This window comes from Varanus komodoensis, unplaced genomic scaffold (assembly GCF_004798865.1).
Source record: "Varanus komodoensis strain SLA01 unplaced genomic scaffold, ASM479886v1 scaffold11, whole genome shotgun sequence".
NCBI lineage: Eukaryota > Metazoa > Chordata > Lepidosauria > Squamata > Varanidae > Varanus > Varanus komodoensis.
This window is the reverse complement of record NW_025335317.1, coordinates 12932498-12951769: the sequence shown is the minus strand read 5'-3', so window position 1 is coordinate 12951769 and position 19272 is coordinate 12932498. Positions and strand designations below refer to the sequence as shown.

At 46.1% G+C, this 19272-nt stretch overlaps 1 protein-coding gene across 2 annotated transcripts; it reads right to left on the bottom strand.

Moving 5' to 3' along the window:
* Positions 1–5363: 5363 nt before the first annotated feature.
* Positions 5364–19065, bottom strand: CDK1 (cyclin dependent kinase 1). Of its 2 annotated transcripts, none has more exons than XM_044420015.1 (8): positions 18995–19065; positions 16999–17053; positions 13559–13715; positions 11459–11582; positions 10169–10339; positions 8294–8457; positions 7183–7324; positions 5364–5758 (listed from the first exon to the last, which is right to left on the bottom strand). In XM_044420015.1, the coding sequence occupies exons 2-8, from the start codon at positions 17033–17035 to the stop codon at positions 5642–5644; spliced, it is 912 nt and encodes a 303-aa protein (XP_044275950.1). In that variant the 5' UTR covers positions 17036–17053; positions 18995–19065; the 3' UTR covers positions 5364–5641. The 2 variants fall into 2 exon arrangements, with proteins under 2 accessions (XP_044275950.1, XP_044275949.1); XM_044420014.1 differs by having other exon boundaries at positions 18991–19050.
* Positions 19066–19272: the final 207 nt, after the last annotated feature.

The following is a 19272-nucleotide window of genomic DNA, read 5'->3' as shown; positions in this document are numbered from 1 at the left end:
GATGGCCTTCATGGCCCCTTCCAACTCTACTACGATTCTATGAAATGGAATGGGAGGAAACAAAACACTCTAGGCTTAAAGGTCATTTTTCAAGGGGCTCAAAATAGTTCCAAGATGGTTGAAGTTGTTGCTAACACTGTAATCATTTTTGATTCAGTAGCTAAGGTGCTTATTGAAAAGCAAAACCAAAGGAGCATGACCATGCAGAAAGCTTTGAACTGAAAGGAGAAAGAGGATTAACATTTGGGGATCATTGCAGACCTGTTATCATTCAGCTAGAGACACCCAGTAGTGCATGGATGGAGCCTCTCTGTCACACCACTGGGGTTGTTCTAGCAGAGCCTTTGTTAGAAACCATACTGCTTTCTGCTAGAGCATCCTTGTTGTGACAGCCCTTGCACAATGTGGTGAGGTTCTTTTAAACAGTGAATTGGACCCATTGTCATCTATCTTCTTGTTTTAAAACTAAGATGTAATCAGGGTCAAATAGGCCCGTGGTATCAGAATGGGTGTTTTTACGCATGTCAGGAGCTGTAGGGCTTTTTCCCACGATAAGAAACAATTTCAAGATGTATGGATATTTCATTATGAATACAAAATAGTGGGAAGTAAAGGGAAATAGTCATATTTAGAATGATTTTATTTCTCTGAATGACAATAGAAGTACAGGGGTCTTCAAACCAAACCATTTATATGGTATTTAGGTTCTACAAAGATGTGGCTTTTGACCATTTATCCTGTCAGTGTTTACCCAGAAGTCAGCCCCATTCAGTTCAGGTAAATATAAGACTGCAGCCTTAAATTTACATGGTTTAGTAATCATATCTGCACCATTTAATAAACATATGAAATTGTGTCAATGGGAAAGTTAATTTCAAATCAATAAAAGCCAGACTTTTCTTCTGGTCAATTCAAATAATGATTTTACATTATTTAAGGGTCCTGTTTGTGTATAGAAAAAGGACCTATAACTCCCAGCATGCCCCAGCTACCTGGGCTGGCTAGGGCAGGCTGGGAGTTACAGGCGTAAAAAAAAACTTGCGCAAGAGTACCTCTTAGACCAGTCTTCTTTGTGGGAAAGAAATGAGGGAAAGAAATGAGGATCCTAAAGCCAAGCAAAGCACACCAAGGGGTACTTGCATGGTCAAATGTATGGGCTAGTGAGCTGGAGTGGATTTTTTACATGTCACATTTCCATCGTTACAAGAAATGTGTGAACAGAAGCAGAATACACACGTGTACACTCCATCTCCTGAAACTGTTTGCTGCAAGGATATTAAGGTTATAGGAGCCCTGTCCTTTGCTGCTTGTTAGGGGGGAAAACAAAAGACCCTGGCTGAGAGAGTTTTAGGGGAACTAGACTGAGGATCGCTTTGTGAGGGTTACCTCTTGCAGTTTCTCTTCCAAAACGAGAATGAGGCTTGTGTACGTGCTGGCCCTCATTAGCCAGGTTTTATGGCATAAGCACATCTCTTCCCTCACTCTTTTCTTAAAGTGAAATTCTGAATTCCCTGCAGGGATTTTCTTTTCAAAGATGGAACAGCTAATGAGGATTATACAAAATGACATGTATTAGCCTTGTACCGCTCTCTCTGCCAAGGCAGACTCCTCTGAGCTGGAAGCAAGCGTATCGTCCCAATATGCTGAGCTGGGAGAAATTAAAATAAAATTAAAGCATTTTGTCTGCCTTATTGGAAAAACGATGCCAGACAATGTAAGAAGGGAGAGATGGGCATGATTAACTACAAATTCCCTGTGTGCTGATGAAGGACAGACGGACCAATATGGCAAGGATGGGTACCTTTTCCCACACTATATGCTGGCCAGTGTCTTTTCCCTACTCAACTGCAACTCAATATTGTACCACAGTGAAATCAGTCGTGGGCTGTTGATGGTCAGGAGAGACTGCTTGATTGCTTCAGAGACTCAGCCTGCCTAGAGTAATTAGAACTCTAATGACTGCTTTTCTGACTAGCCCGCACTGTTTTAATAGGATTTGTGGCTTTCGTGGCTGCAATTTCTTCCTTGCAGACACGCTCATTGAACTGCAAAAAGGCCTTGTACTTCAGCAGGTGAGGTATGCATCACCCTGAAAGGGGTGCGAAAGGAGATACAGGCAGTCCCTGGGTTAAATGCCCAAGTTACGAAGAACCCATACTTACAAACTGCCGTCAAGTCCATTAACTTTTAAAAACTACTGCAGAAAATCATCATTATTGTAGAGAAAGAGGCAACAAAGGGGGAAAGAGGGAGGTCTCAAAAGCATCACCATAAAGAGCAAAAAGGGAGAGAGGCCTCCAGTGCTCCTCCCATTGCAGCCAAGTCTCCAACAGTAATTGGAATGAGGAAGATCTGCATAGGAACTGAATGCAGGGGAATAATACCTGTTGGTAGTCTTCTGGTTAGGGTTAGGAAATATTGGTTCTCTGTGGAGATCCATGAGTCTTGCTGTCACCGAGATGGAGCAAGCCAATTGAACAACCAAGAATAACTCGAGTGTCGCTTTTGGGGCATCCTGCCTCAACATACAGGAAATAAAGCTGGCTGTTCAAGCTGGGGTGAAGCTTGAGTTAAGAGGTAGGATTGGGCAGTCATGGATCCCTGTGTTATCCCCAAGGGCCTAGAAAGAGGCTGAATTGGGCAGTGAAGGTGTGAGAGCTCCCAGAACCCCCTGGCTGCTGCTTTCATCCATGTCCTCAGTGTGCAAATAGCACAGCTGGGTTTAGGCTTAGTCATATTTGGGTTAGGGTCAGAAAAAGTCTTACCTCTGTATTTCCTCTGTGCATGTTTTCTGAAAAAATACATGTAATATGTTTGGATTTTGGTATATCACCATATCAGTGCAAAGCACTAAAAGAAGAAATCCAAGTTTTATTACCTCGATGGATTTTCTGCCCACTTACCAATTCTATGGCCCTTCCCATTTAATTTTCACTGATTGCCAAGTGGATGGCATATTTGCAAATTGTTTAGTTGCTAATGAATCATTGCTAATTTGATCCTGAAACCATGCTGCTCTTAGGCACATTGTGCAGACTTATTTGCAGAAGAGCATAAAGGGTACTGAGAATCTGCACAGATCTGCTGATTCTGTACTAAACATGGTTGTGTGGCCTGATTTTCATGTGTGTATTCAGCAAATCATGTTAGTGATGAAAAAACACACAACTGGTAACCCATCTTGGATCTAGAGCTCTGTATGGCAACAGGTCAGCACCAGCATATAGCTGACAATGTGGAATTGTGGGTGTCAGTATTTTACCCTCCCTTTGGATTCCTCACTTGGCCCTATTACAAGTCCACAGCATCGTAGCACCAACACCTTCATTATCATTAGTTTTATAACCCCATGGATGGGTGTACGTAGGAGCCATAACTGGCACAAAGCCATTTTAAGCATGCACTGTGGATGTAACTGTATGTCAGGAAAATACCAAAAGCCTTGGAGTACAAGAATCAGTCAGCTTAGGCAAGCCTTCTGCCCCACACCTCGCATTATGTTAGAATTTTTGGTTAGATACTACACTGGCATCTTGTGGTCAAGGAGAATATGACATCCCAGCAATGAAGCCATGGCTTACCTAATATATATTTGGCGCATGCTTGGACTTACAGCGACACTTTCTCAGAGGGCAGAGAATTATGTGGCCACAAGAGCATCGTCCATACACAAAGAGGAGGAAGCAGCACCTGCCTGGGAAAATTCCAGAGTTTAGAGAAAAAGAATGGAGTATGTCAGAAGGCCTGGCTTGGGTCCACAGAATCACCCCATGCTAGAATAGGTTGTCACAGCTCTCACTTGTTCTCTTCACGGAAGTCTTTTTAGGTTAAAAAACAGAAAGGGCTGCCCAGGAACCTCCAGGCCAGCGGTGTTCAGATTCACCCAGTAAAGTTTATCAGGTGCTGGCTTTGACCTTTAAAGCCTTAAGTGCTTGGGAGTGGATTACGCAAAGGATCTCATGTGTCCTGCGTGTCTCTACCAGTTCCTACAATAATCTTCAGAGGTCTTCACCAGGTGGCCCTAACAAGAGATAGTTGTTCCCAGAAAGTTCTTTTCAAGAGTAGCCCCTGGTCTTGGAATGCCCCTTGCAAAAAGCCTTCCTGCTGCCTTCCCTACATTTTTAGCATCAGGTAGAAACTTATTTCCCCAGGCTTTAATTTCTGTGCATTTTTAGTCTATTGCCATTTCAATCGGCTGTTTGTTAGTGATGCCACACATACCAATGACTTGTTACTATGTTCATGTTACTTTATTAGTGTTTTGTTGTAACCCCCGAATACACACCATTATTGGACAACGTACAAACAGCACAAATGCCACCTGAAGGCATGGAACCACTGAGATATATTGGTTAGTGCTGGACCAGGGCTCCCGAGATCGCGTTTCTTGCCCCCCACCCTACCGTGAAGGTTGCCAGGTGAGTTTGAGCCAGGCACTGAATCTCAGCCTAAGTTTCTTTGCAGGGTGGTGAAGAACCCAAGCCTTGGGTTCATTGCAAGAGCAAAAAAGGTGGGATAGGAATGTAATAAGGAAATAAACACTAATCCGGACCCACAAAGCGACAGCCACCAGAGCAAATGCCACTTGCCATTCTGAGAGTGACAAGAGATCATGGTCTATACTCCACTTGGAGTATGGGGCGGCATGCAGATGCAAAAATAAATAAATGCAAACGCCATGGAATTAAGATTTGCAAATCATGAGGCTGCTTCTAGAACGTATTACGCAAACGGCTCTTCCATGCCAATATGCTGTGAATCCTCGTGAAATGGTTTCTGACTCTTTGGTGGGGGCACCATCCTAAATGGCAACTGCCAGGAAGACTCAAGGGCAGGGTCAGGGAAAACACGATGATGAAGAGACATGGAGAGCTGCCCAGCAACAACACAATGGCGACTGCAGGTGAGCCCGACGAGTGCTGACTGTGATGGGTGGAGCCTGTGTGCAGGAACGGACGTGGCGCGTATTGCCAAGCCAGGAGGGTGGGGTTGGGGAGGAGAGAGGCACCGCGCCTGCATGTTCGGAGCACGGGGAGGCTCCAGGGCTGCGCGTACAATGGGACACAGTGAAAGGCAGGCCCGGTTCTGTCCTTACTCCGTCAGGATGTGCAAGCACAACTCTTGTGTGAGATGAAACGGGCGGGGATTCAGTTCTATGGGGGAAGTGCGATACGGCATGTTCCAGAACCCCACTGGGGTGAAGCCTACACCTGCTCCTGTTGAGTCCACACTGAGAATCAAGCCTGCCTCGACCTGCTCTATTCCTTCCCGGGTCTCATTTCATTTTCACGGTGATGTACGTCCACTGACGTAACCCAACCTGCCTTGCAACTTCTGCACCCCTTCATTTTAGTACAGTTAAAAAGTTCTTCAGCATCTTCAAAGGAGTCTGCACTCCTCTGCTAGATTTAAAGTGTTTATTTATACAATGGTGAACTTCATTAACAGTTAACAATTTCATTGGGTTAGGGAACAGGTTAATATTTACATTCAGCAAAAATTTAAACCAGAGCACTCTAAATAGGGCTACAGTTTTAGAAAAGGACAGGACACATACATATAAAATACACACAGAGAGAGAGAAAGAGAGAGAGAGAGAGAATATTTCTGCTCCAAATATCCTCAGGTTGTTTTGGGGTAGTTAGCTTTTCTTGATTCGATTAGCTGGAAGTTTGGATTTGTCCAAATCGTCAAAGTATGGATGATTCAGGGCCACACGGCCAGAAATTCTCTTTGCGGGGTCATAGATTAACATTTTCTGCAAGTCAAAATAAAGGCAGATGAACCACCTGGCGTACGAGCAAGCTTAGACAGACCAGTATCCTTAGCACCACTGCACATTTCATGCCCGAATGCACCAAATATCTGCTTTTCCCAGCATTCTAGTCTCTTCTTTTTTCAGGTTGTTTGACACTGGTCACAAGCATGCCACCAGAAGAGAACTAATCACACCCAATCTACCTAACTATCTTCAATGATTCTTCAATGTCAACATTTTAATTTTGGTGAAGCCAGAAGCTTTGGTTCTCAGGAGCAGCTTCACCCACATCCCTCAGACCCAGTTCATATATCGTAACCTGTCATGCTCTTCTTTCACACGGTGGAAAAGCAGGCGCAGCTCCATCTACTACATGTGTCAGAATCCATGAAGCCCGTGTCCCATTCGTAGAGACATCAAGCTGTGTCCAGCCTCCGATTCATACACTTCTCTCTCAGAAGAGAGGTGGCATGAGTCGGGTACCTGCACCAGCATGGAACACCCACTTCATGGGAAGCAGAATCCTCGCATCTGCATCACGCAAAAAGGCATGCCCTTGAGGGTAATTTGACAGCTCAAGAGATGCAGGAATGAAGCTGGGGTGGGAAAGTGGTATCATTTTATAAAATTAGGCATAGATTATGCAGAGTCTAGTGAAAGTAGACAGAGGAAACGGTGCTTTCACTCACATGGTCACATTAGTTCAGCAGTAGTTTGGGCATCAGAGGGGGAAAAAAAGACTCCATTTATCACATAACAAAGTTTATGGGCTTCACTACCATCACATTCTTCAAGCTGGTGCATTCCAGCTTGAAGAGAACTCCCATAATTCCACAACCCAGCACATCGGGAGGCACCAGTTTGGGGAAGGCAATGACCACAGGATGAGATGGTTTTAAAAGGGAGTAGAGAAATTCATGCAGAAGGCTATCAGTGGTGATCACCTGCAGTAGCCAAGGAGAACCTCCACTGCTAGCGTCACTAACACCAATAAATCTCAGTTGCTGGAAATCACAACAGGGAGGGGGTCTCGTGGGCTTTCCTAAAGCTAGCGGCTGGCTACTGTGAGAGAAAAACACCAGACTGGACAGATCTTTGTTCTCCTAGTACCTCAGATTTTTTAAGATATTGTATACACACACGCAGACCAAATTTCTCCCATACAAATACAAGTCCTCTGCATATCCTGTGACCAATTAAATCACAGGATTTAGACGTACTCCCATTCGATTTATTGAACACTCCTGATTTGTTCCAGCAGTTGTGGGGAACAGCCTAATCTTTCAGCAAGAGAACAATGTTCACCTTGCATCAAAATTTCTCTCTGTCTATAAAATTATACACATTCCCCCTTTCTGTTTGTGCTCTCCATCCATCCATCCATCCACCCACCCACCCATCCCTCCATCCAGGTGCTGACTTACAGAAAGCAGGTCTAGTCCATCCTCATCCAGATTTTTCACATGAGAAGCCAGGCTGCTTGGCTTCCACTTGGGAAACGTGTTCTTGTAATCCTGCAAGGATTCAACTTCAGGCCACACGTCATTGTTGGGCGTCCCTAGAGCTCTGCAGGAGAAATAATTGCAGAGTTGCCTGAGGCTGTGAGGGACATCCTGTCGAGGGACTGGGGACGGCTTGGGCCCAACCAAAGGAAAATGGTAAGAGGGAAGGAAAACACCCACTGACCCTTTCTTCCAAGCATGAGCTCAGCAGGACTTCAGACCAAGGTGACTCCTCTGCCTTGGGGAGTCCCTGCAGGATTTGCTATTTAAGCTACATTTGGCAAGTATGCCCCAAAAGATTCTTTTGAATCCCCACTTTTGAGAATTGTCTGTGGCAACTTGACTGTGGTAATGCTCAAATTGTACTAATCCAGATACCCGTTGTATAGCTGCGTTGAAATTCTCAAGCTTCTGAAGAAGGCACACCGGTAAGGCAGTAGTGCTGCAGGGGAGCACACTGTTCAGCTCTGTGAGGGGGCTCACACAACCCCCCCACAACATACTGAAGTGATACTATCGTGTTATCTTTTTACTTTTCAGTTCACTACATCTAACCACAGAAGCCATGGCCAGAGCAGCACCGACAGAAACTGCAGCTTCTTCCTAGCCTGAGCACAAGGCTATCTGGATTATTATTATTAAATCATTGTGTGCGGAAAAAGTCAGCACACAATATCCTCCACACAGAAGTAGTGTGGAAGGAACCCTTTCACTAGGAAATTGGGCCATTAAGGGTGAAATGCTAAGCACTCTAAGTAGCAGATGAATTCCATCAAACTCAGAGAAGCTTGTTTCCAAGCAGATATGTTCAGAACCCACTCAGTTCTGAACCACAACAATGTACTGGTTAATAGTTTGCCATTATAAAAGGACTAACAAAGACAAACAAGGAAGTGCTGGTCTCAACTCACAGCACACACAACAAAACCGTCTAAAACTGACGATATATTTCTGCGAAAGCAGAACTAAAACTTGTTGGTCAACTGCAACTTTATGCATGAGTGAAAGATCCTTCCAACTCTGCGTTTGATACCTGAAAATCCTGAAGAGTTGATCGATTTCCGAGTCCCCGTGGAAAAGTGGCTTCTTAGTGGCCATTTCAGCAAATATTGTACCTATGCTCCAAATATCGACAGGTGTGGAGTAACGTGCAGAGCCTAGCAAGACTTCTGGAGACCTGTACCACAGAGTTACTACCTAGCACAAAAAAGGGCCAATTAGAGGGTTTCTTAATGGCCTTTGAAGGGCACACTTTGAAGCAACTATCAACTACAGTGACCATCACACAACAATTCTGGAATCAGTACAACCATTCTTGAGTTCCCTGTGACTTTGTTGCACTGCAATAGCAAGAAGAGGGGCTTTAAAAAGACAACAACCACCCATCTTGTCTACCTCCCCAAAACAAGCCTATGGACCAGATTCTCACATGATAACCAATGGGTTCAAATAACCCGGTGCTCAAAACCCAATGGGAATACACAGCATGTTTGCCTGACCTCGTGTGGAAGACACCACAACCCACCCTGGGTTCATTAACCCTTGAGAGTCCACGGTGCATGCCATCCACCACTATGAATATGCAAGCCCAAGCCACGGGTTGCTATGGCTGGTTGCGTCATCTGAAGCCGGTCAGCAGCTCAGGCAACAGCTCTTCACGACCACAAGGAAGTGGAGCTTCCAGATTTAGATGCAGCGTGCCAGGTTCTGATGAGGAACGGGTAGAACAGGCAGGCAGGAAGGGTTATGGCCTTCTTGGCCTGTGCCCCGCCTGAGGCTCTTGGCTGCCCAATTAATGCTATGCAGTAACTTACAACATTATATGGGAAATTTAACTTTTGAGTGCAACTTTTAGCACTGGGGAAGTGAAAGAAACGAGGATGCTCTGTTACAAAACGACTACAAGGACGTCTCAGGTGTTAGAGAAGGTGTATAAACTGGCTATGGCATGATGATGGAAATGTAGTTAAGCCTCTGCAGAGCTCAAACAAAAAACTTGGCCTTGTAAAGATACAAATCACAGTAGCCCCTAAATGCTTGTACAATAAACAGTACGACCAAATACGAATTCCCCATCAATTGTTTTACTATTGGACAGGTGAAAGGAATCTGTTACACCTGTTGCAAATATCTATCAGCTCCTGCCAGGACACCAGCAATGCTGGAAGCAAATAAGCCACACCAGCTTTAAGAGAGTGGCAGACCAACATTTGTCCTGGAACATAAATGGGTAACATTTCACCTTATAGGAACATTTGACGGTGGTGAGATTAGATAAATGATGCTTTAATTCAAGTGAGATACGATTACCCAGGATTAGGGCCAGGACAAACCCTTTGGAAAGCCTTCGCCCCAGAATCCATGGCCTTCCTCCCACGCTCGGTGTGGTCCTACAAACCTTGTGGGCCCTCGCTCGCACAACGGGCAACCTTCACCAGCGGCCACTCGCAGCAGCCAGCCTTTGGATCTGCTCACTGCCACTGCCAGCAGCATGTGGGGTGAGGGGCCACAGCACACCGGCGTGCCAGCGGCCATTCCCTTCTCCTCTGCTCACTGCTGCCTGCTCACTCATGGTGAGCACCCCGCGAACCCAGGGCACCCTCACCAGGGACCGGGACCACTGCAAAGCAGGCCATCTGGGAAGCTGAAACGGGCGTCCGGCAGACTTTTGGCAGAAAAAGCGTTCTGCACCATGCCCCTACTCAGGACTGGAGATAAAACAGTTGCAGGAAACATTTTAGCAAGAATGAGAAAAATAACTGCTAAATAATGTTGTACTAGCATTGTAGCACACCTGGAGAGGAGGTTTTTGTTGTTGTTTATAGAATGCTGTGGGAAAGTATTGATCGGTTGTACTCTCCTGTTATTTGATATTTCCTTTTTCTTCAGCTCATTCAGGACCCCTTACCTCATGTGTATAGACGCGCACAGGGATGCCGAAAGCTCGAGCCAGCCCAAAGTCAGCGAGTTTAATTACTCCATTGTCATCAATTAACAAGTTCTGAGGCTTTAAGTCTCTGTGCAAAACTCTTCTTGAATGACAGAACACAATCCCCTGCAAGATTTGGTACAAGTAACTCTGAAAGGAGGACAGACCCAGGTCAGTTATAACAGGCAGCCCACAGACACCATCATCCTTGTGAACGGCTTGCAGCACTCCCAGGAACCAGCCATATACAAATGACATGCAGAATAATCATTATTTTATTTCTATACTGCCCCATAGCTGAAGGTTTCTGGGAGGTGCTTTGCATGGGCACTGCTGGGAGACCAGCTCTGTCAGGCCCCCGGCCCCCAAGAGCAGCACTTCCATCAGAGTGACGGGGAGCAGGACCAGTAGCAGAGGACCGGCAACCCTGGGCAACTCCTCTCCTTGAACTGTTTCCATACCAGCTGCTTATTAAAACTCTGTAATCCGAGTTCGCTTTTTCCTTCTCCTTCCTAAACCCCTCTTTTGTGTTGTGTCTTTTAAATGGTGAGAGAGTGGAGACATTCTTATTGTCTTCTGTGAGCTATTCCGGGAGAATTTTTTACGTGAAGAGTAAGGTGAAATGCTCCACATCTGGGGCTTGAAGGCCATATAAAGTGATCAAAAGAACCCTGAAGCTCTCGGTTCAGAGCTCTGGCAAAAGTGAAAAGCCCCTGTCCCGGCAATGGGGTCTGAGGGCAAAATAAGGGTGATTCACCTCTCTGATACTAGTATTTTTCCTTTTGCTTATGGACTCCTAAAGCATCGTGTGGGTATACACACTCAGCTTCAGCAGTGTTATTGCACTGGGTGACCCCAGATCATTTCCTGGGATGATTTGGTGCACAAACTCTTATATGTTACCTTGTGGCCTTCCGGCTTGGGTCCCATAACTCCTATTGGCCTTAGCCAGCATAACCAACAGTGAAGGATGAGAGGAGCTGAAGGCCAAAGTAACTGGAAGGCCACAGGTTGCCTACCATTGTCCTTGGTTATCCTAGACAGCGAGGTCAATCAGAAGTGTTGTGGTCTTATTGTCAGACAATCAGAAGTGTATAGGGACACACTGAGTTTATGCAAGGCAGCAGAGCCATACAGCACCGTGTGTGACCTGGAATTTACCCTGAGTCTACAAATGTCATCAGGAATTCCTTGTGTGGTTAATGAAGGTGCAAAAGTTCCATGGAGTGCTCATTACTAAACGACTAATTTACAGTATTGTTTCCTTACCTTAACAAGCATATGGTCTAAATACTGTCCTGACGGAATAGTATCCAAGTATTTCTTGAGGTCCATAGATAAAAATTCAAATATAAGGTAAAGCCTCGAATCTTGCATAAGCACATCCTGAAGACTGTGGGAAGAGGGAGAGATTTAATGAAGGCAGCTCAGTCTTCAAAGTAGGATCCCATGCAAGTTTAGATAGAAAGAAGAGCCTGCTAGGAGTTGTAGGTCTTTCTTCTGCCTAAATTTCCACAAGAGTCTACCTTAAGCAGCTAGAAACAATGTAGAGAGAAGAGGCTTGTGTGCCCTGTAGCCAGAAGCTTGGGTGTGTAGCAGCACCAGCTTGACTGAATAAAACAGGAATTTCGTTATAGCTACAAGTTAGCATGCATACTCATTCATGAAATGCAGGATTTACATCATATCCACCCCAAAGTTAATCCCAGTGTGTTCAAAGGAGTTCACTCTTAAGGAAGTGCAAACACAAGTGCCACCTCAGAACACTGGAAACTTAAGTGCCAGAGAGTTCCCTTGTGGCCATGTGCCTGATTGCCACGATTTCAATGCTGAGACTTCATACCTTTATGTGCAATAGTCAAGACTGACATTCACCGATTACCCAAGAAGGCCTTGCCATTACCTTGCTTTTACAAGGCAATCACTCCACACCTTTTCCAACTCGATGAGCAGAGTAACCCATCTGTTTTTGAAAGGGCTTCCCAGGACCATTATTTTCCTCCCTGAGGCCAAGGGCACAGCTAGGACCTCAGGACAGAAAATCCGAGCATGGATCACTCATACTCTGCAGCCGCTGCAGAGAACTGTGCTGGCTTCACTTCTGAGCTGCAGCAGAAAGTCTTGAGGGACACTGAGCAGGAAAGGGAGACTGTGAGTGTCCGTGCCCATAAGTCTCCCTTCTAAGAGGCAGGTTGGCTTTGTAGGCTAGGAGGCCCACCTAAGCTAAAAAATGTTAAAAGCAGGAAAGGGAGGTAGCGGTGCTTCTGCCATGCTTCCTACTCTGCATGCTATGGGTTAGGATACTGGAGCCCTTTGTCTACCAAAAGCCAATCAGGTTTGCACTCTCAGTTATACAATTCCAGTGGCCAAGCAGCAGGTACTCGTATTCTATAGCTGCTTTAAGAATTGCTTGTGTTGCAACCATTAAAACAAGCACTGGCCGAATCTCCTAGTGACACATCTGAGAGTCCTGGATTTCTTCAAGGTCCAGCAACAGTGAATTCAGAAAACAGCGTGGGTTACGGTGCTCTTCACAACTGCCTTGGCTCTTCTTAAGGCAGACGTGCATCAAATGCAGCACAATGAAGTGTTTAGGCAGGTCAAGCCTAAAGAATAGCACTCTATCATTATGCGAGAATCCGACCCAAGAGGTTGTTTTTGGAAGGTCGCAGACAAGATGGGCTTTTTAAAAAGCCCCTCTTCTTGCTAGTATTACAGTGCAACGGTTTCCCACCATATCATTTCCTGAACTTGCTTCTATTTTCAGTCTTCTCTACTGTACCAGCATCAGGAATTAAGGCAGTTTAATAGAGGTTTTGCCTGAAGAAACTCTGAAGAAGCACGGAGACTTCCAAGAAAGTTTTAGTCATTTATTAAAATTAGGCTGAATTAACCAAGATGAAATAGTGGGTATGATACTACAAAACCAAGCAGACAAAACCACAAAACAAAACAGCCAAATCTGAGCTTAAGATATTCAAGCATATGTTTAAGTGTTCTGCTGAAAAATACTGACTTCGGCATGCCTAAAATCAGATATATTGAATTTAATGTCTATTAAGATTTTCATACCAGTTGTGTTATCAGTACTTCACATCATTGTAAATATTACATCTGCTAGGAAGAAAAATAAGCAACAGTGGGAGTGTTGTCACTACATGAGCACCGCTTTTGTCTGTATATACTGGGATACTAACATGACTATAAATGGAAGCAATGTTTGCAGTAACCCAGAATGATCTTGAAGTAGTGTGAGGTGCAAATCCGTGCAAAGGATTTTGAACCTTTAGCTAGAATTTTGCATAGCCATTGGATGCAAAGGAGGCAGGGAAATTCATTTTCAATCAAAACTCTCCATGATGTACATACCAGACTATATTGGGATGGCGTAGCTCTTTTAATAAGGAAATCTCTCTGACTGCAGTGCTCGGAACACCTTCTTCATCGCTCTCTAATCTAATTTTCTTCATGGCAACCACCTGGCCCGTAGCTTTGTGTTTGCCTTTGTATACAACACCGTAAGTTCCTGGTGGGGGGAAAAAGTAATTTTAATGCAGAACAATTCAAGTGCACAAAGCATGATTCAATTATTTAAGAATGTGTTAGTAATACGGTTGCAAAATCCAGGAAAAGGAACTCATTGGATGATTTTGCTTAGCAAAACCTGGAAGGAAAAAAAGGAATCACACGACTTGGCTATTTAAGGGATTAGCAAAACGGATCCATGGTGAACAGGAGCACGTACATACACAGCCAAAAACACTCCTGAGCACATTTCAAATCTCACAGAGCAGCTCTAACAGTCAGTTCGTACAAAACAGCCCATCATGGGTTAAGTTACCTGCAGACAGCTGCCAGAGGGGCCAGCTACCATTACGCATGTGAAAGTTTTCCATGACTTGTTCTGCCATCTGAACCTGGGAGGCAGAGGATATTTGGGGGTTAAGCAACCCACACAGAAACCTAGAACTGACTGTGGGCTCTGCAAGGATTGTTTAACCCTCAAATAACCCCTGCTGCATGGGTCTGAGTGAAGCAGAAGTCACAGCATCCCTCCAACCGACCCAGCTGCAGCTTGCATATTCATAATGGTGGACAGCATGTGTCACGGTGCCCCGAGGCTGAGCGGCTGTGTTCCCTGAACCAGGTCATCATGTATGCGCCTCCACCCTCCCTCCAAACGGTATCCCATCAGCCCAGGCAGCTGGGAATCAATCCCAGCATGCACTGCTCCTGCCCACCACCTCTGCCTCCTCTTGCACCTCCATACTCCCCTAGAGTCCCCTAGGACCGAGACAGCTGGAGCTTTCCCCAGGCAGAGCCTCTGTCTCCTCATTACAGCAGCGTGGCAGCTGCGCCCACTGCACCGCGTTCCCCCGCACAAGCACCCCCCCACAGCAAACGTAGCCAAGGCTCCCCCCTGCGCGCGTTCCGGCACTGCCTCCCCCCGGCAGCCTGGAGCACAGAGGGCAGCCGGGCACACTCCCTGGGAGACTCGCCCGGGCGGAGAGGTCCCACGTGCTGCTCATGGGCTGCTCCACACGAGGCGGTGCCCAAGCAGGAGCACCGTGCAGCCGTCCCTGTGCTCGCTGCGGCGGGAGGCGCTTGCTCCCCTCCCGCCTGGTGCTCACGCCCAGAGGCACGGCGGCTCCGTTGCCCCCGTGCTACTGCTCCTCCACAGCTGCCCTGCCAGCCTCGGGAGGCGCCTTCCCGACGAGGTGTGCATGCGGCTGGCGGGGCGGCAAGCGGGTGGAGCAGTGACACGGCGAGGGGGCAGAGCAGAGGGATGCTGGTGGAGCACCCGCTGGCAGGGAGAGCCAACCGGCCAGCACCGCAGCCCTGCTGGGTGAACAGGACAGCGGAAAGTGTCTGGAGGGCGCCGCTGCTCTTGCTGCCGATGCCCACCGGCCGAAAAGCTGTCGTTTCACCAGCCGTAACCGGCTTCACGCCGAACAAGCAATGCTGACACGTAGAAACCTCAGGACAAAGCACTGGCTCTCCGTGGCGATTCGCTGGCCAAACACGGCATGTTTCGCCATGCTTCCAATATTCACACGCAGCAAGCCATTCCTTAAAGCACCTTTGAACTAGCTCATACGGCGTTCAGAAGCGCCGTTGCAAATGCCCTCTGCCAAAGTCACCAGCCATGAGGATCAACATCCCCCAGCCGCCCCAAAAGCCTCCACCTCTTGCCTCACTGATAAGGAACTACAACGGAAGATGAGGTCAGGGGACTGAGACCCAGCGCTCCCGAGGCACCACTTCAGTCCTATGAACTCTCACCAGTAATCTGAAAAGTTCTACCACATAAACGTTCCCTCCACATAGGAAACTAGATGTCAGGGAGAAGGGTAAAAACTGTTCTACCTTCCTCATGTGCAGGTGCTAAAATCATGGCAAATATTGCTGCTGTCAAGATTTAAGGTCATGATACTGTGAAGCTACTCAGTTATATCTTTGCAGGAGGAAAGACCAATCTTTGGACACATCTGTTCAACATGGTATGAAGGCTTCTCAGTACCAGGGCAGATAGAAGGGGGTATTTAATCCCTTCCAGATTCACAACTTCTCTGCCAGCAATGTGCGCTTTGTTCCAGTTAGGCATCTTTCTTACTTCCACTTGAAGACAGCTCAGAAGAGTGCAGAATTGGGGGGTGCGGTTGTTGGCTGGGGCTAGACAATGCGAACACACGTGCCCAGTCCTGGCTCAATGGCACTGCTTGACAATTAGTTTACGGGACAAATTCAAAGTGCTGCCATTAACATGTAAAGTCCTACATTGCTTGGGACTCCAATAACCCAAGGACTGCCTCTCGCTGCACAATCTTGCCTAGGCTTTGAGGCCAGCTTCAGGAGCCCTTCTCTGCCTGCCCCAGAGCTCACCATTGCAATCTTTTTGGTGCCAGGAAAGCCATCCTTGTTTTCCCAGGAGTTTGAATGCTAGGCATGACCCAACTGTTGCAGGAAACTTTTGTGCTGTGCACTCTGGGTCACAGGTGGGTAAGAAATTGTGCATTGTAGATGAATACTTTTCATAATCAAAACAAAATTTTAGGTTGTGTTGTGCTAATTATGATCTGTATTGGTGGGGGTGTTCTTCTCTGTAATCACTTCAAGTTTGATTTCCATGGTGGAAATTGATGCATATATTTAATAAACCATCACGATCGCGTTCCTTTACAAGCTCTGCTCACATAATTCAAGTGCTCTCAGCCTGGATTAGATGTACTAACCATCCAATCAAGGTGTTTATCACATTGAGAAGAAGCCACATTCCTACACCTTCTTCCATGCCCCACCTCTTTCAAAGAACTTTCCCGGTTTTTTAAAGTAGTTTCCTATGTGTGGTTTAAGGGTCCCTGTAAGTCAGACCTATCTTGGGTTGCTATCCTGGATTGCAGGCTATCCTCAAACCACTGTTCATTCCTGATCTGTTAAAACATTGTTTAATCAGACGGGGATCATTACGTTTGAACCAGACAACTGTGTTACTGATTGGAAGTCCCAACACCGGTGCTTTAGAAAGTACAGTCTCAAAGGTTTCGGAATGGAGGCTCTATCGCCATGCCCCTTCACTGTGGTCCTGATACAAGAAAAGGACCCAGCTCCAAAGCTGCTATTAGCACTGGAGGAGAAAAACACAGATTTCAGAGGTTGTACCTCCCCTGTCATTTGCTGAAGGGGGGCACATCTTTCATAATTTGACTCTATGCTCCATCTGCATCTGTGGCACGTTTTTCCAAGAATGTAAATTTAGGCTGGAGATACAAGTCAGAACTCGACCATGTAACAGATCATAGATTACCTACCTTCACCAATCTTTTCTATTTTTGTGTAGTCGTCCATTATTCCTTGATATTAGACCTGAAACAGAATAAGGAGAGTGGCTTTTGTACTGACAGGTGCATACAGAAATAAGAGGCACTCCTCCATTAGCTTTCTAAAAATCACTTGGGAATGTTTTCGACTGGTATGTATGTCTTTATTTCCTGAACAAACTGCAATTCAGCCAGCTATAATTAAGTTGAGAGCAAAAGTATTTTGTTCCAGTACTTCCTTGAAGTTAAAAAGGTAACAAGAGATCTTTTTGTCCTTTTAAATTTCAGTTAACTTCACCTATGACAGTTCAAATTGGGTTGAAAAAGGCTAAAATTCGTAAAGAAAAAGCAAGTAAAAGGCATCGTCACTGCATATTCATGCTTGTACTAAGGTGAATAAGTTATTTTTCCTTTAGTTAGGGGAAACAATAGGAGGGCTTTATTTCTTGGTTAACACCAAAAAGAAACAGGGCAGTCAAGTTCAAAACCACACAAACCATTAATTCTACCGAAGTGCTGAAGCTCAGACAGGGCTATGAGGCAGTGCAGAAATGAAATAACAACAATTATCTTACAGATGACAGTTGGCTGTCTAAACACTCTGGCACTGTAGCAAAAAAAAAAAAAAAATCAAGGATGACTTGTCTATCAGATGTGGAGTTGCAAGTAAAGTACTGAGATTTTCTTTACTCCATTTAGGTACACTGAACATATAGGGGACAATTTATGGAACCTCCATTATCAAATATTTTCATTCCCACCAATCTAGCCATCTCGCATTTACATTCTGTCTGTCTGCCTCCTGAGAGAAATCCAAAGTAGCTTATATAGTCTAGTCTTTCCTCATAACAACAGCCCTGTGAAGTAGGTTGGACTGAGAGCAGCTGCCAAGTGAGGACTAGAACCCAGTTCTCCGAGGTCCCCGGTCCCCTGTCCAGCATTAGAACCACCACACTGGCTCTCCATATCCACCCTGTCATCTATGAAGAGCATAAAGCATGCTCAAAGAGAAGGTTTATGATTAGGCATGCAGTGCTTAATTGCTGCAAAACTCGTATACCTTAGCCATGCCACTGAGTTGTGCTCAGGTTTGGAATGGGAAAACACACAATAAAACTTCGTAAATTATTGTATTCACTTCTTTTCCCTGCCCACAGTAAGATTGACAGCTGCTTAAATAAATTCCAGATGCCATCCATTTTCAGGGCTTTCCTGCTAGAAGTTTCTGCCAAACTAAAGCAAGTAGGCCAAGCATCTGATGGCAAGGATTCAGTACTGCAGATGTTGTCCTATTGGTTCCTGGGGGTTGCCACATTTTTAGGCCCAAGAACCACGTGTACAGTCAGACACTCAAAGAGAACAGATCTTGGGAATCAAGCATATACAGAGACCTGAGATTTTAAAAAAGAAAGACATCCTGTTTCTCTCTCATGGCCAATTTTGAATCTCTAAACTCAGAGGAGGGTAAGATTTCAATCATTTTCTCTTTCTCTTCCCAATCCTGTGTGCTTAGCAACACAGCCCTGTCGTGGATTGCTCAAAAGTAGAAGCATAGCACTACATCCTTACGAGGGAAAACTAAACTCTTCCCCCATGAAAAAAAGGAAGTGGCAAATAACAGCAATATAAGCATATATTGCCGCAATACATAGATTATAAATAAAATATAAGGTCGCAACTGATCCCCCATCAAACACGTCCTGCTGCTTATAAACAATTAGAGATTGTATTTTTTGCATGTATACGCCGCCTATTCCCCAAGTCTCAAGGCGGCTACATTACCTCTTCTCCAAAATGGCGTTTAAACCCCCGAAAAAACCACCCCACGAATCCCCCCCCACCCGCTGTTCAAAGGCTTCTCCCCCCCCCCGTTCCCCCAGCCACAACCACAGCTGCCCTTCCTCCCAAGCCTCCACGCGACTACACCATGCACGCGTGCATACCTCCACGCGTGCACGCACGCCCGCCTGCTGCCCCCCTTACCCACCACGCAGCCTCCGCCTGGGCCAAGCGCACGCTCCGGCCGCTCCTTTCGCCTCCCCGGCAAGCCACGGGCCCAGCTTGGGAAGGAGCAGCGAGCAGCCGCCGCTCCCAGCACCTGCGGTGAGAGGCCGAACGGCGTCGGATTCAAATCAACCGCGCTAAACCGTGCCGCACGCACCAATGGCGCGGCGCCGCTGCTTTCAAAACGGCCAATCAGGGCGGCCCGGCCTACTGGCGCCAAAGCGCTGCGGAAGAGCGGTCGGGCGGGCGTGGAGCGGTCGG

Bases quoted from the DNA above. Each gene is read 5' to 3' on its own strand.
- CDK1 (XM_044420015.1), bottom strand. From the start codon at position 17,035: ATGGACGACTACACAAAAATAGAAAAGATTGGTGAAG. The intron at 13,716-16,998 runs GTAGGTAATCTA...TCCCCCCACCAG, and splicing joins AATAGAAAAGATTGGTGAAG to GAACTTACGGTGTTGTATAC. The intron at 10,340-11,458 runs GTAAGGAAACAA...TCCTCCTTTCAG, and splicing joins TAGACCATATGCTTGTTAAG to AGTTACTTGTACCAAATCTT.